The following is a 14,408-nucleotide window of genomic DNA, read 5'->3' on the forward strand; positions in this document are numbered from 1 at the left end:
GCATATGTTGAAATCTCTCTGACTTCCATTGATACATACCAAAGGAGAGATAATGTGTGACTTATGGAAAGAAATTATCAACTTAAATTGAGTTTATAATAGAGTTTTCTTTGGGTCTTAATGTTATACTGTTTTGAGTTTACATGTAGTAGACAAATCTTGTGCTTGTAACTTCTCATCTAGCAATCAGACTAGCTTCAGCTATAAGATTCTATCTTCTGGCTTAACATATCCACTAATCATTCTTATTGGTGAATGGCATGTGAAGATTTCCTTTCCAATGTACTTTTGTTGATAGATATGCTTAATCCTACATGCTGGAAAGGTCTTGTATTCCAACATCTTCTTTTAGATCTCATTCTTCGAAGGCTTTCTGAATTTAGTATAAAAGTTATACCAAATCCTAAGAATAACCTTGGACTAAAAGAGAAACATACTCAGGTTCCCAGTAGTAAGTCTCAAATAGTAAATATATGCATAAATGAGCATGCTCTAATTAATAATTGATTGAAATATAAGCAAAATATGCAGATTGACAAACAGGCTTCTAAAGAAATCTAGAGAAACATAAAAGTCAGTGGTCAGTGCCAGTAGGGAAAGTGGCTACGGCATTCTTATAGACCAAATAGTGAAGAGTTACTCTCAAAGGCAGAACTCTGAGGGTGACATTTAACTTACCTGGTTCAAGATGTCTACAAGGTAGACCTCTACATCTGACACATTTACTCTATCTTCTTTTTAAGTCCATAGCCAGAAATAGGCTCTGCAATTCATCCGGTCTATTTGAAATGTCTAATTTAAGACGAGATGGATCACAACCTAAAAGCACCTCTTTATTTCCATTTACTTCAAACAGAATCTAAGCGATTTCAGATGTAGATGTCTCACACTGCAGATACTCACATCTGGTCAGAAGAATCCCAGAGATTCTCTGGGCTTAATCCTTAAGCCAATCTCTAAATATTGTAACACCGGAATTAAAAAGATACCAAAACTGAGGCAATAATTTTCATTAATCAAGCATTTCTACGAGTGCTGAACCTAAAGAAGTCTGATTTCATGAGGACTCACAGCTCATGCTTGATTTATTTTGATGTCTATGGTTGGTTCTCCCCTATGAGGACTCCTTGGTATGTAATATGGTATAAGCAGACTTTTCCACAGTCAGGAGTGTGGACAACCACTTTCCACTACCCATCTACTTATTTTCATTAGACCCTTAGCAATTAAGTATCTTTGGGACCTCAACTTTTTTGTCAAATTTGTTGTAAGTCAGCCAACAGCTTCCACGGACTGAATAAACATAGAAGAGGACCTAACTGTTTCCCTTAAAATAGTGTAGCAGTTACGTCTTTCCAAGGAAGTGCAAGACCTCTGTTGTAGACCCTTCTCAGCTTGAGGAGATTTGAACACAGCTCTCTCTTCCCTAACAAACAAGCTATGGGAAAAACTGGAATAAGATTATTCTGCATCCTACCAGTGAAGTTGTGCAACTGTGCAGTCAGGAATGTAAATGTATGGACAAGCAACAGAAAGTCTAAATAGCTCTGTGATTAGGATACTCTCTAGAGGCAAATCCTCGTTCTTGCTCCAAGGGCTGTTTGTGCATTTTATTTAAGCACTCTAATGCAAAATTCATAAGAGGCATCTGATATAGATAGAATACAACTCAACAAGGATGAAGACAAACACTATGCATAGCTGAGGTAATCAACTTCAAAATACAAAATGAGGAATGATTGATTCAACAGCAGTTCTGCAGAAAAGCATGTTGAAGGTATAGTAGATCACAAGCTGACCATGAGTCCATAATGCTATATCACAATAAAAAATCCAAACATACATGACGATGACTGTACCAGGAAAGTGTTCTGTGAAAGACACATGGTGTTATCGTTGTGCTCTCCCCATACACTTTTGTTTGGAATACTATGTCTGGTTTTGGACATTGTATTTCAAAAAGATCAGTTAGAAAGTATATGAAGAACAGCAACAAGAATGATCAAAAGTCTAGAAAACATGACCTGTTCAGTCTACAGAAAGGAGAGGAGGAGATAGGATCACATTTGTGAAATTCATAAAAGGTTTTTGCAAACAGGACAGTAACAGACTGCTCTGCATTTCCATTGAGGACAGAGTAAGTAGCAAATGGCAGGAAAGAGATTTAGGTTTAACAGTAGGGGGAAAAATATAATGGTAAGGATAACGACTCTGAGTAACCGAGACAAATTACCTAGGGAATCCAAAGAATCTCCATCCCTTGTTAGGTCAGTAGTTGGTTTCATTGTTCTCATACCTTTCAGTAGTAAACAATCATTTGAAAAAACTGTAAAAGTTTCATACTGGATCCAAGAGCTTTACCCTAAGATCTGTTTGGCTGACTCCTCACCTTCCCCTATGTAGGCAGCAGAGCTCTTGAGCTGATTAGCTTGAATTCTGTGTTATGTGCCCCTGCCTCAGCCATGAAGCCTATTTATTTCACTGGCTAGGTGGGCCCTTACAGTTGGGAATCACTAGATTAGACAAATAAGTGTCAGGAATTGCTATTTTATAGTTGGCCATACTTTGAGGCAAAGGATGAATTGGAAGACCTCTTGAGGTCCCAACCAGCCCTATTTTCTTATATTCTATGTATATCTGGGCTTTAAACAGCTTTAAAAGCATTACTTCTCATTTATCCTTTCTGTAAAGAGAAAAATGTATAAATGCACCAAGAGTTAGAGTAACAGTATGTCAAAAAAGATTTCTTGCTGACACACTGGTGTACTTATTTCTGAAAAGTTATATGAAAGATGGTTGCAAAACATTTTCCAAAAAAGGCTGACTGCTTCTAGCTGACAATTCTAGTTAAAGGTTAAAACATTGATGTCCCTCATATGCTTAAGATAATGCACATTCTAAAGAAAGACTGCCCTCACAAATACATAGAACCAAAACGCCACGTTATATCGTATACCTAGTAATGCTATATGACCTGTGAGATATGCTATGTGCAAATACAATATAATATTTGCTATAAGAAACCATTCACCTTAAAAATATTAATGTTAAATAAAGAAAGAATAACTTATCAGGAAGTATTTTAAAAACTTCATATGAGATTGAAGAAGAAAGAAACAACCCTATAGAGACAGTAAAAAGAAAATAACGTTTTTATGTTTTATTCAAAGTTTAAAGATTTTCTTTGTGAATTTTCTAAACAGAAGCACTCAGACTTTTTTGAAACACAAGTTCAGCTCTTGCTAATTCCTGATAGAACAAACAGGATATCTCACTATGGTTTTAATAAAAGACTTTAAAGTCTAAATCAAAGATATTGTTTAGGTTCTCACATCAAAACTTCAAAACTCCAAAAGATACATAAAGTAGACTGTTATAAGCTCCTCCCCTATCAAAATGCATTAATTTAATTTCAGTTTATCTAAATGCAACTAAGATCACTCTGCAAACATTTTTAGGCAGAGAAATGTGATGACAGCTGATATTTGAATTCAAGACTATAAAAGAATTGTCTTCCACCTTCAATGAAAAGAGCAGCCAACAGTTTAAATTACTTTGAACTCTTACTCTCCAAAAATGATATGTATTAATTTCTTAAATGCACTACTACTCCCCTATACAATCTTCTACTGTTACATTAACTCTTATAATCTCAGTCCTGACTGATCCCTTTGCAGCTTCAAGACAATACCTTGGAGAAACAACACGAGGAAAGCGTCAAACACACTATCACGCAGAAGCAGCTTTTCAGCACAACACTGATTCTGCAGTTTTATTGTCTCACCAGAAGTTCAAAAAATCACGAGATGCAGTTGCTCAAGTTTGCTGAGTTTACAAAAGCACTACCAGATTAGATGTAAACTGTTCTTATTAATAAACTATAATATTCCCTCAACAGATAGTTATGCTTCGAGGACGTAACAGTTCCTTCTGTTACACAACGTAGTTCTGCAAAAGAGACAAAATCTAAACTCAGTAAGCATTGAAAACAATGTTTGATTTCAACTTAAGAATTCTAATATTAACTAATTTATCTGAAAGACAACGGTTTTTGAATGCCATTTTAAAACAATTGGTATTTAAAGAGATTCTTCCTGCTTATGAGTCTAAATTAAGAAGTCTCACTGTTGCTTGCAGGTTTTCTGTGATAACTTGTAGCTATTAACTGTGATATAGTAAGATACATTATTAAGACAGCCCACATGATCTAATCTTAACTCAAAAAATCATCCCCACGTCAAAGCTCAGTGTTAAGGTGTAATGACTGTTGCAGTCAAACAACTACAGAAGAGATCATAACTCATCATTTCTTGTGTTCTTTTGGGGTTTATCTCCCCAAGTTCCTGTCAAAAAAGCCATGAGAGAAGACATTCAGAAAAAAGGAAAAACGGCAACACAAAAAAAAATTCCTTCTTGGAAAAGGTAGGCCTAATGGATTTAGAAACCTTCATAGCCTTCTGACTGACTGTGAATATGGCAGTAAAACTTTAAGGAAGCCAGTAAGGCAGAGGGGTGAGAGGTGTCATTCTGCTGAAGAAAATTCCCAAGACTGTGATGTCTACCTTACAGATAAAAACTGAACATTTGTATACATGGCTAATTTCACATTCCACTGGATTAAATTTCAAAGTTCAAACCATTATATTACTTTTTTCTCCTTGTTATGGAACTTCCAATATGCTGCAAGTATTTTAAAATTTCATTGGCAGGGTGAAAACAAATTTTATATCAGTTCTGTAGTAACCTATCACTTCTGTGCATTTTTGCATTTATAATATATACACTAATTAAGCTGTTGTTCCAATGGAAAAATCAATTCTTTGACATTCTCAGTTATTTAGACATTACCCAGCTCACAGATGCATGCAGGCAAAGTCCAGAATGGACCATTCAGCCCCCTAACCTCACTTGCAGAGACCACTGATTTTCACCCAGTCACCACTTCCTAGGATGCAGTCCCAGCACCTTAAAGTATGATCTACACTCTTGTCTTTAAGATGTAAAATTATATGTTTTCTTCTTTTTGTTTCAAAGAATGCAAACGCAGATTTATTTGACAAGATTTCAGAAAGCACATACTGGCTGGTGTTATATAACTATTTTTTGAGTTCTTTGTTAACTAAATCCTGTATCAGCTTTCCTATTTTTCAGCCCAATATGATGTCAGGCCTTTCTACATTCAACCCATCCTGCTTGTACTTTTTGAATGCAGGAACATCAGCACTATTGCAGTCTTCTGAAATTTTACCCAACATTAGCATTAGCAAATCCAGTAATTAATGTAACTGCCAGTCTGTATAATCTCCAAATACATTCTGCTTAGTCACTAAGAGGAAGTACTACTGCTATTATTTGAGACAGTGCTCAAAAGTGTGCTAGATGCTGTAGAGAAGTTGTGAACACCGTGTCTTCTTGAAGAGCAAATGGTACAAGCCGTAACATCCTGACAAGTATTATCTACAGTGTAAAATGTCTAAGCATGTGGTAAGAGAGATGAGTAAGGACTAATGACAATTTTGAGAGAGGCCCAAAAAGCAGTACAAATAGTTAAAGCAAAAGAAAGGGGAGGTGATAAAGAATATTAGGAGGGACCAGAGAATGAGGTAGTAGGAAGGGAAAAGAGCAGGGCATGGGTGGGGACAACTATCTTCCTCAACTATATATTTTCATATAAATTCCACTACCACTTATTTTACACTGCATAAAGTTATTACTTTTAAAGTCACCTTGACCATATTTTATTTTGTAATACATAGAAACAAGAGCAAAATAATGAGTGGTGTAGCAATGGACTGTTCTGAGCAGCACTCCAGATTCAGACAAAACGCAGTGTAAAGTTATGGAAGCATAGCTTAAACAACTAACCTTGCCTGGAGTCCTAGTTTACTCTCTAGCCAAAAGCAAATCTTTTTGCATTACCCTGTAAACTCTGGAAATTCCCATATACGTGTCTGTTTTCAAAAAACAAACCAAATAATCACCACCTACAACTCTTTCTTCCTTCCAGCCCCAAAATCCAAATCCTAAATGTACAATGCTTTTAAAGCAGTGTAAATCGGAGTTGATTATTTATAAATCAGGATAATTATTTATAAAGCAGTATAATAGCTTTGTTAGGCGGATATTTACACTGCTGTGACTCACAGCCATCAATCTATTGCTTCCTCTCCCCCAGGCTCCGCATCCTGCCCCACATTTTACTCACGCACGGTGCCATACAAGGCCCAAACAGTCTAGCTCCTTTGAGGTCTGCTTGTCACAGGTTTTGTTTCAGTCAGTGCAGCTATCCAATTTTGACCACGGCTGTGCAATCATGGACACAGCAACTGAGCACGCGCAAGGCTGCAGTCAGTCGTACCTTCCTAAAGCTTACTCTGGACTTGACAGTGGTGGGTAACAGAGAGCTACCATTCTCTAGCTAGCCCACCACATTTCCATCCGTCTTCTCCCCCTGGATAAAACAGATGACGATGCCAGTTGATTTCAGCCACACCCACATACAAAAGAGATCTTTTATAAGGACCTCATGGTAAACCTGTGATGCTTTGCAAATATATGAAAAGTTGGATGATTTCATAATGAATTTTCTCTTGGGAAAACTTGTCTTCTACTGGGCCAAACTGTCCATACCCATGAAAAGCTGAAATTCATGTATTTTCAGAGCTGCGAGACTGACTTTACAAGAATAGCATTTTATCTTTAGAATAGTTAGGCAAAGGAGCTGGAAACTCATGATGCTGCAAGTAGAAAAGTGTATATGCACATCACACAGGCTGAAATATAAGTCTTTACAAATAATGTCAGCATCTTAGCATCTTCTGCAAATCTTTTTTCTGTGTGCATCCTCTCAATCCAGTCCTTCGATATAGAAATAAAGTATAAATGAAAAGTAAAAAAGCACAAGACTGATCCCATAAATCAATCCATATGGAGGAAATCTGTTTTCTAAAATCTGTTAGAAAGATTATACAAACAAAACTAGAATTTATAAGGGAAGGATGTGCATAATGTAAAGGGAAAGCCATCATCAAAAGTTCTATGCTCTATGCATGAAAGTAAAACATCCACAAAAAGTTGAAAATATGTAAATATTCCTGTAACAGCAGAGAAGGACTTACACCCGGTGTACAGACATAAATTCACTCTCTCTGAGTGTCATGCATTATGCATACTAAATATTATGCAAAATATACGTTCAATAACCTTGTCAAAAAGGCACCTTCTTAGTACATGACATTTGAAATGCACTCCAAGGGTCCCAAAAATTCCAGAAGAGAGAGGCATTTGAAGCAGCAGAGTTTGCTGCCCAACCTCCTTTTTAAAGTGGAAGCTCTGCCCCAGGAACATAGTGCACAACTGTAGCTGGGCGTATTTCACAGATTGAACCATGCCAAAGGAGACAGCAAATCTGGAAAGCTTCTGCTTTCCATGCCATCATGTTCCAACAAATCCTGGCAAGAATTCATGCTGACCTGATCACTATTAGTTGCTACAGATTACAACTCAATACCATCTGCATTTCCTTTCCCCAAAAAGAGTAAAACAAGCATAAGGAGAAGTTATGTATCTATTTTAAATCCACACATATTTACCCCAGGGAGTGAAAGGAAAAGAATAAATAGTCCACATTACAGATGTGAGTCACACTACTTAATGCACTTTTGGAAAATGCTCAAATACCACAGTGATGGGCACAGCAAAAGAATTTGAAAAGCACAAAATAGAAATAGAATGGAGAAAGGAAGTAGAGCCCAGGGACTAGCCATTCATACAGACACTCAATCACCATAAATTATCAAAAAAATTAGAGGAAATCCATGCTTGCCCCTTTCTACAACATTTGAACAGTTCTTGTGATAATATCTCTAAATGTTGACTCCTGTTTTCAGCATCTTTTTTTCTCTTCCGATATTTCTCCATGAAATGAAATGACACAATTTTATTGCTTAGTCAGACAAAAATACCTTCCACTTCAAAAGGAGCTTGCCTTCGAGGAGAATTACGCTTGAACAAAGACTGCAGGATTTAGCTCTATATTTATCTCTATGTAATAACAGTAGTGCATTCATACAAATATGGGGGGGTTCTTTCTTCTTCTTTCTCTTCTCTTGACAGAAGGAAAACATCTGTCAAGAGAATTAAACTCAGTAATATCTACCTAAAAACACAGAACAAGCTCTGGTATGACTTTGGTGGAGGGTTGTGCTTAATAAATCTGTAGATATTTTCGGAATAAGCATGTACCTGATGGTTCAAGGAACCACTTCACTTTAAGAAAAATGAAACTGGTGAGTTATGCATGTGACACCAGATCACTTCTCAGTATCCTGTAAAATATTGTAGGGCATCTATCCAAATTCCATTGACAACAGCATTTTCTTGAGACAGCTGTTTTAGGCTACCCTTTCTGTATAAACTTTACGCCATACCATTTCCCTCATGACTTACACAGCACTCAAGAGGAAGCTTTAGTGAGACACGAGAAACTAGACCCCACATGAAGCTTATAGTTTAGATTTGATGAAGACCTTTCTTTTGTTCATTGTCTGCTTCCAAGATTCTGAAGATTACAAATGAAAACAATTCTGTTTCATTTCTTAAGTTGGTTTTACCTTGTCATTACTTGAGAACAGTTTATTCTTCATTTGTAAGCTTAACAGTTCAAGCTGATCCTAGTATCGTACTGAAATCATACTTTATACTGGATCATTAATATTATTGTCCGCAACAGAAGTTGCCAGGAGCCTTCTTTAAAACTGTAATGCCATTATTATATATTTAAACTCCAACTTGAATAATTTTCCGTTTCCTTTTTCGTTAATGATTTTTAAGAGTGCAGAAATTTTAGACAAAAATTTGCATTTATTTTGATATGCCACACAATTTAGCAATGCAAAGGAGTCTAAATTGCTTTAAAATAAAAGCATCACAACAGCAAGCATGAGACTGAGAGGTAGCGACAAAACAAGGTATGGCACTTTATTTCCAGTGTTCACGTTACACTGACGCTCTTCAAAATGTTCACCCAATAAAAAAATCTTTTTAAACAGACATTGAAATGTTTTTAGGAGATCACCTCGCAGTTTAGTAGCTGTCACACAAGTGATATCTGAAGTTTTCATTATGACGCTAACAATAATGCAATGAATCTTGGAAACAGACTTCCAAAGTCAGCAACTAAAGAAAGCCCAGAAGACAGCTTCCAGGCACTGAGTGTGCAGGGCCAGCTGCAGTTACCATGTCCAAGACACAATACTCATTTTGGTATAAAAAAACGCTTAGTGCTTCAGCTTCACCGCACTCATAAAAGTCACGTCCACGACAGTAGTAGCTTTGCTTATGTTTAAGCCGTTAGCAGTCAGTGTGATTACTCCGCCAAGGAGGGAGAACAGTTTTCTCTAGTTTACTCGGTGCCGCCCAGCCAGGCTAGGGAAGGACACGACCCATGCCGCTCACGAGAGCAGCACCCCCGCGCCTCCAACACGGCCCCTTTCCCCCGGCGGCTGGGGCCGAGCGCAAGGGGAAGGCTCACGCCTCCCCGCCCCGTCCCCCCGCGCTTCACGCCGCGCCCGGGCAGCAGCGAGCGGCAGGACGAGACCCCGCGCCGCCGGGCCGGGGCCGCCCAGCCCCGCGCAGGATGGGCTGCAGGGGCGGTGCCGCCGCGGACAGCTCCCGGTGCTGGAGCCGGGCCCGCCGCCGCGGACAGCTCCCGGTGCTGGACCCGGGCCGCCGCCGCCACCCATGCCCGCGCCGGGCGGGCGGCAGGGCGCCCCGCTTCCCCCGGCGCCGGGGCTCACGCTTGGAAAGAGCAGCGGGGCGGGGGCGGGCGGCAGACACGTTGTCGGGGGAAGATGGCGGCTGTGGCAAACCCACCCAGCGAGACGGCCGGAGCCTAGGCCCCGGCAGTCCCTCTCCGCCCCGGGCGGCCCCGCCAACGCCGGGCACGGCCGCCGCCGCCGGCCCGGAGCCCGCCGCGCCGCCGGGACGGGGCCCGATGCCGCCGATCCGCCCCCTCCGGCGGCGCCAACCGCCGCCTCGACCCACCCCCCCTTCCTCCTGATGGCACACGCCGGGTGAGAACGGCACCTGTGCGGCCATGTTGGGCGCCTTGCCCCCGCCAGCGCCGGGGCGTGCGGAGCCGGACCCGCCGCGCCGCCGCCCGCCCCGCGGAGCGCGCCTGAGGCGGGCGGCGAGCCCGGGCCGCGGCGCCCTGCCGGCCCGGCGGCCTCCCGGCCCCGTCTCTGCCCGCTCTCGCGGCGGCGGCAGGTCCCCCCCGCCGTGCCCCACACTCGCCCGGCGCCGGGCAGCCGCCGGGACACGGCCGGCGGCGAGAGACACCCCTGCCCGCCCCCGGCCGCCCGGCTCCTCTCTCCCGCCCCGGCCGTGCCGCCCCCGAGGCCGGGGAAGAGACCTCCGCGACCGTGGGCCGGGAGGACGAGGAAGGGATGCGCCCGCCCTTACTTGAGCACGGATTGCTCCTTCTCCTCTTCCTTCTTCTGGCGGTCCATGACGGCCAGAATGATCTTCCGCTCTTCCTCCGTGAGGTGGCTGAGGTCGGGCATCTCGGGCTGAGGAGCCGGAGGGGGCTGCGGAGCAGCGGGGCCGCCCCGGGGCCCGGCGGGAGCCGACATGTTTGGTGGGAGCTCACCGCCGCTACGGGAAGCGCTGCCCTGACTCCAGCGGCCGCGGCGGCACCAGCGGGAGCGGCCGCCGCCGGCGCCGGGAGAAGCACATACAAATCAATACCCTGTAATCAACCGGCAGCCGAATGACGGCCCCGCCAGGGAGGGGCGGGGTGGCCGGCAGCCCCGACCTCGCGCCCACCCGCCCGGCCGCCGGCTCGCCGGGGGCAGCGGGGAGGACGGGGCCGGCGGGGCCCAGGGGGCGAGCAGGGGGAGCGGGGAGGGGAGAGGGCAGCGCCGGGAGAGGAAGGGCCGGAGGCGGGGTGGGGAGGGAGAGGGGAGAGGGCAGGATCAGCCGCGGGAGCGGGAGCGCTGTGGTTTGGGTGCGAGCGAGATGGTCCTAACCCCGAGCACCCAGCGCGGAGAGGGGGGACGGCGCCAGCGGCGGGGCGGGCAGGAGAGGGGGGCAGAGGCTGCTGGGGGGGCGAGGCGGGGGGCGTGCGAGAGCGGAGTCCCGGCGCCCCGGGGCGCGCAGCGGGGGAAGCCCCAGCGGGCGAGCGCCGGTCCCGGCCGCCGGCCGCGGCTCATAATTCCTCGCCGCCGTCCATGGAGGGGGCCGCGGGGCGCCGCGCCCGCCTCCCGCCGCCGCCGCCGCCGCCTCCCGCCGCCGCTCCTCGGCCGGGCCGCGCCGCTTCCTGCCTCCGCCTCGCTTGGCTGGTGCCCTCTCGGCTGCGGGATGGAGTCCGCCTAACCCATGGCATGGCGGAGAGCCGGAGTCACGGGAGGGGGCTCCGCATGGCCCCACCGCCTCCCCCACCTGAGCGGCGCGGGGCGCGGGGCCCGGCTGCCGCCCCTAGCGGCGCCGCGCGGGCTGGGAGGCGGGGGGCGGCGGGGGGCGGGCGACAGCGGTCCTTACTTATTTATTTATTTATCCCCGCACAAAAAATGGACGCGATGAAAATCACGCGAGGAAGGACAAGGAGGAGCCAAGGCGCCGGCGACGCGCTGGGAGGACCCAGCCCGGCGGCCGCGGGGGGGTAAGGGGGGGAGGGCGGGGAGACCCTGCGTCGCTGCCGCCCCCGCCGCTCCCGCCGCCGGGGCTGCCCGGGGGGGCGGGCGGAGAGGGGCGCCCGCCCGGCGGGGCCCGTCCCCGAGAGCAGCCCCAAGGCTACAGAGCTGGCGGCGGGAGCGCCGGCCCCCGGGAGGAGGAGACGGAGGAGGAGGCAGCGGGAAGGGCGAGAGGGGAAGCGGCCCGGGAGGGCGGCAGGGCCGCCACAGCACCGTCCCCTCGAAGGCCCGACGGCGCGGTCTGTTTAGGTCCTTAGCAGTTTAGGCTGAGAACCGGAGAGGAACGCCGGGGGGAGCGGCGGGGCGGGCGCCGGGCGGGCCTCCGGCTCCACCGGGCCGGGATCGGCAGCGCCGGTCGGCCGTGCGGGTCCAGCCCAACAGAGCAGCTGCTCCGCGGTCGCCTACATAACGTCCTGCTGGAGTGTCCTTCAGCCTACGCAAGGTGTGAAATTTGCCCCAGCGTCTGTCTGCACAGGTTCCTCCAACCCAGAAGAGCAGGAAAGTGACACCGATGAGAGAAGGCTGGAGAAGGAAGTCCTCCTCCTGCCCTGTAAACCAGGCGGTGGTGGAATAAACCTCTCAGAACGCTTTTGCTACCTGTAAATCCCCCACCTGAGCAGTCATTTTGATGGCAAAAAATAATTTCTGGACAATGCCCCAAATGCCATCCAGCCCAAATAAATGGGAAACAATCTGTCCAAGAATAACGAAGAAACAATTCCATCCAGATCTGTGGGGTTTCGATCTATTTACAGACAGTAGAGTTCTACCTGCTGTTCTCTCACATTATGAGACGTAACTCCTATTTCACATCAATGTTAGATATCATATAAGTGTATGTAGCAATAATAAAGTCATTTTGTGCAGTTAAGTTTGGACAGTTTGAAATCTCTGCCGTAGATCATACATTTCTGGAGCTGGCACTATTTCTAATGGACTATGACACCAATTTATAATCAGGTACAAAGGCCTGGAAAAAAATGTCATCTTCCTGAAAGTATCCTGGTCCTCATTAGCTGTATTTCCACAGAGAATAAATTCTAGGATGTACTTTCACTAGCTAAAGAGTTCCGCATGCGATGTTGGGCTGAAGACATCATTCCTTTGGGAAAACAAGTTCTGGAGGAACAGATCACCAGAGGGACATGATAGGTTGGCTGTGGTAAAGCAAGTCTCAATAGTAATCCATACCTATTGTCATGCACATATATTCATCAAATTTTAATTTTGTCTAAGAAATGTCATTGGCATTCTTAGCTGAAAGGAACCTGTTCCATTTCTTGATGTAAAATTATGTATAATAGACCTTTTGTTATTATACACAAACCATCGTATAGAAACTGACCATATTGTATTTGGGCAGATACCCTTGTAAAACAAACTATATGATTTTCATCAAGTCCTCAAAGCATTCTGCTCTTCCAGTTAACATCACCTTCACCTTTCGGACTGGATTTCAGCCAGCTGGCTTTCACCCAGTTCCTTGTTTCTTCCAGGCACTAGATAAATCTGGCATCTAAGTCAAAAAAAGGAGGAAATGTAGAACTGTGTGTCATCAGACTACCAAAGATAGTACAGTCCTTATCAATCTATAAATTTTGAATGGAAGAATTAACTGGACTGATCCCTTTGTGAAACTACATTTTGTCCTGGGGAAGTGAGGAAAGAGAGAAATCACTCAATCGCTTTTAAGAATAATTAAAAAGATCCAGAACACTTGAAAGCAGTCTCTCCACCCTGTCAGGTCACCCAGCTGTTTCAAAAATATTTCATGCCATGCCTCAACCGTAAACACTAACAGTATTCTGACCATAGTTTTGGTTGCGAGACATCGCTACTGTTCTTTGGGCATTGCTTCACTCATCTGAATTTCTTTCTGGTGGACATTTACCTCTGAACTTTCTGGATTTACAGTGCCTGCTTCTGTAATCATTTCAACACGCCTGTGATTTTTCATCCACAAATTACAAATATCTGCTCTCAGCATGATCGATTGCAGAATTTCAAGAGCTTTCTTTTCTCCTTGGTATTTGCCCTGTTCCCACTAAATCCTGTATCATTAAGCAGGTAACTATAAACAAACAAATCCAGGGACAAGAACTGTAATCCCCATATATTATCTAGGTATTTGCTTTGAAAAGGGAGAGCAGATTCAGAGCAGAAGACATCCTGTGACTCACTGAAGAAATGGTTCAGCTTGACCTTTCTGTGCTTCTACCTTCCTTTCTCCTCATCAGTTCCACCTATCATTCCTCACATTTTCCTGCAATTAAATCAAAACATTGTTCACATTCCTGTCAGCCTGCACAGAATTGTCTCATCTCTCCAGTAACAGTACTGTTATTTACATTACCCAGGTAACATACTGATGCACATGCAGAGCACAGGATTCTCTACCTACTCCAGAGTAACGGTGTCAACAAAAATCTACAGTCAACCAACAAGACAAATTATTATGATATAGTATGATCATTTATGGAAATTATTTTTAAGGAGCGTTCATTTGTAATTTCCTCAGTAGTGAAACATCCATAAATTCTGACCTTCGCGTTCACTCACGTGTCTCCAGGTACCTGCCCTTCCTGTTCATCTCAGCTCTTGTTCCGAGCTTACTAACATACTCTGAAAAAACAGATTCCCATCCCTGGTTTACATTCTTCTGTTGGAATTATTTTTCCACTGCATAATCTGCAACTGAAAGTTCACTCCAGACATATA

General features: G+C 45.0%; 1 protein-coding gene across 25 annotated transcripts in view; it reads right to left on the bottom strand.

Annotated features, from left to right (window-relative positions):
• RIMS2 (regulating synaptic membrane exocytosis 2) overlaps positions 1-10,631 on the bottom strand; it is a 488,690-nt gene extending 478,059 nt beyond the window's left edge. For all 25 annotated transcript variants that reach the window (XM_059815848.1, XM_059815828.1, XM_059815837.1 and 22 more), the window contains exon 1: positions 10,462-10,631. In XM_059815848.1, the coding sequence (XP_059671831.1) occupies positions 10,462-10,631 (170 nt within the window). The remainder of the gene's footprint in view (positions 1-10,461) is intronic.
• Between the last annotated feature and the right edge of the window lie 3,777 nt (positions 10,632-14,408).

The sequence above is a fragment of the Gavia stellata genome, chromosome 3, assembly GCF_030936135.1.
Source record: "Gavia stellata isolate bGavSte3 chromosome 3, bGavSte3.hap2, whole genome shotgun sequence".
NCBI classification, from domain to species: domain Eukaryota; kingdom Metazoa; phylum Chordata; class Aves; order Gaviiformes; family Gaviidae; genus Gavia; species Gavia stellata.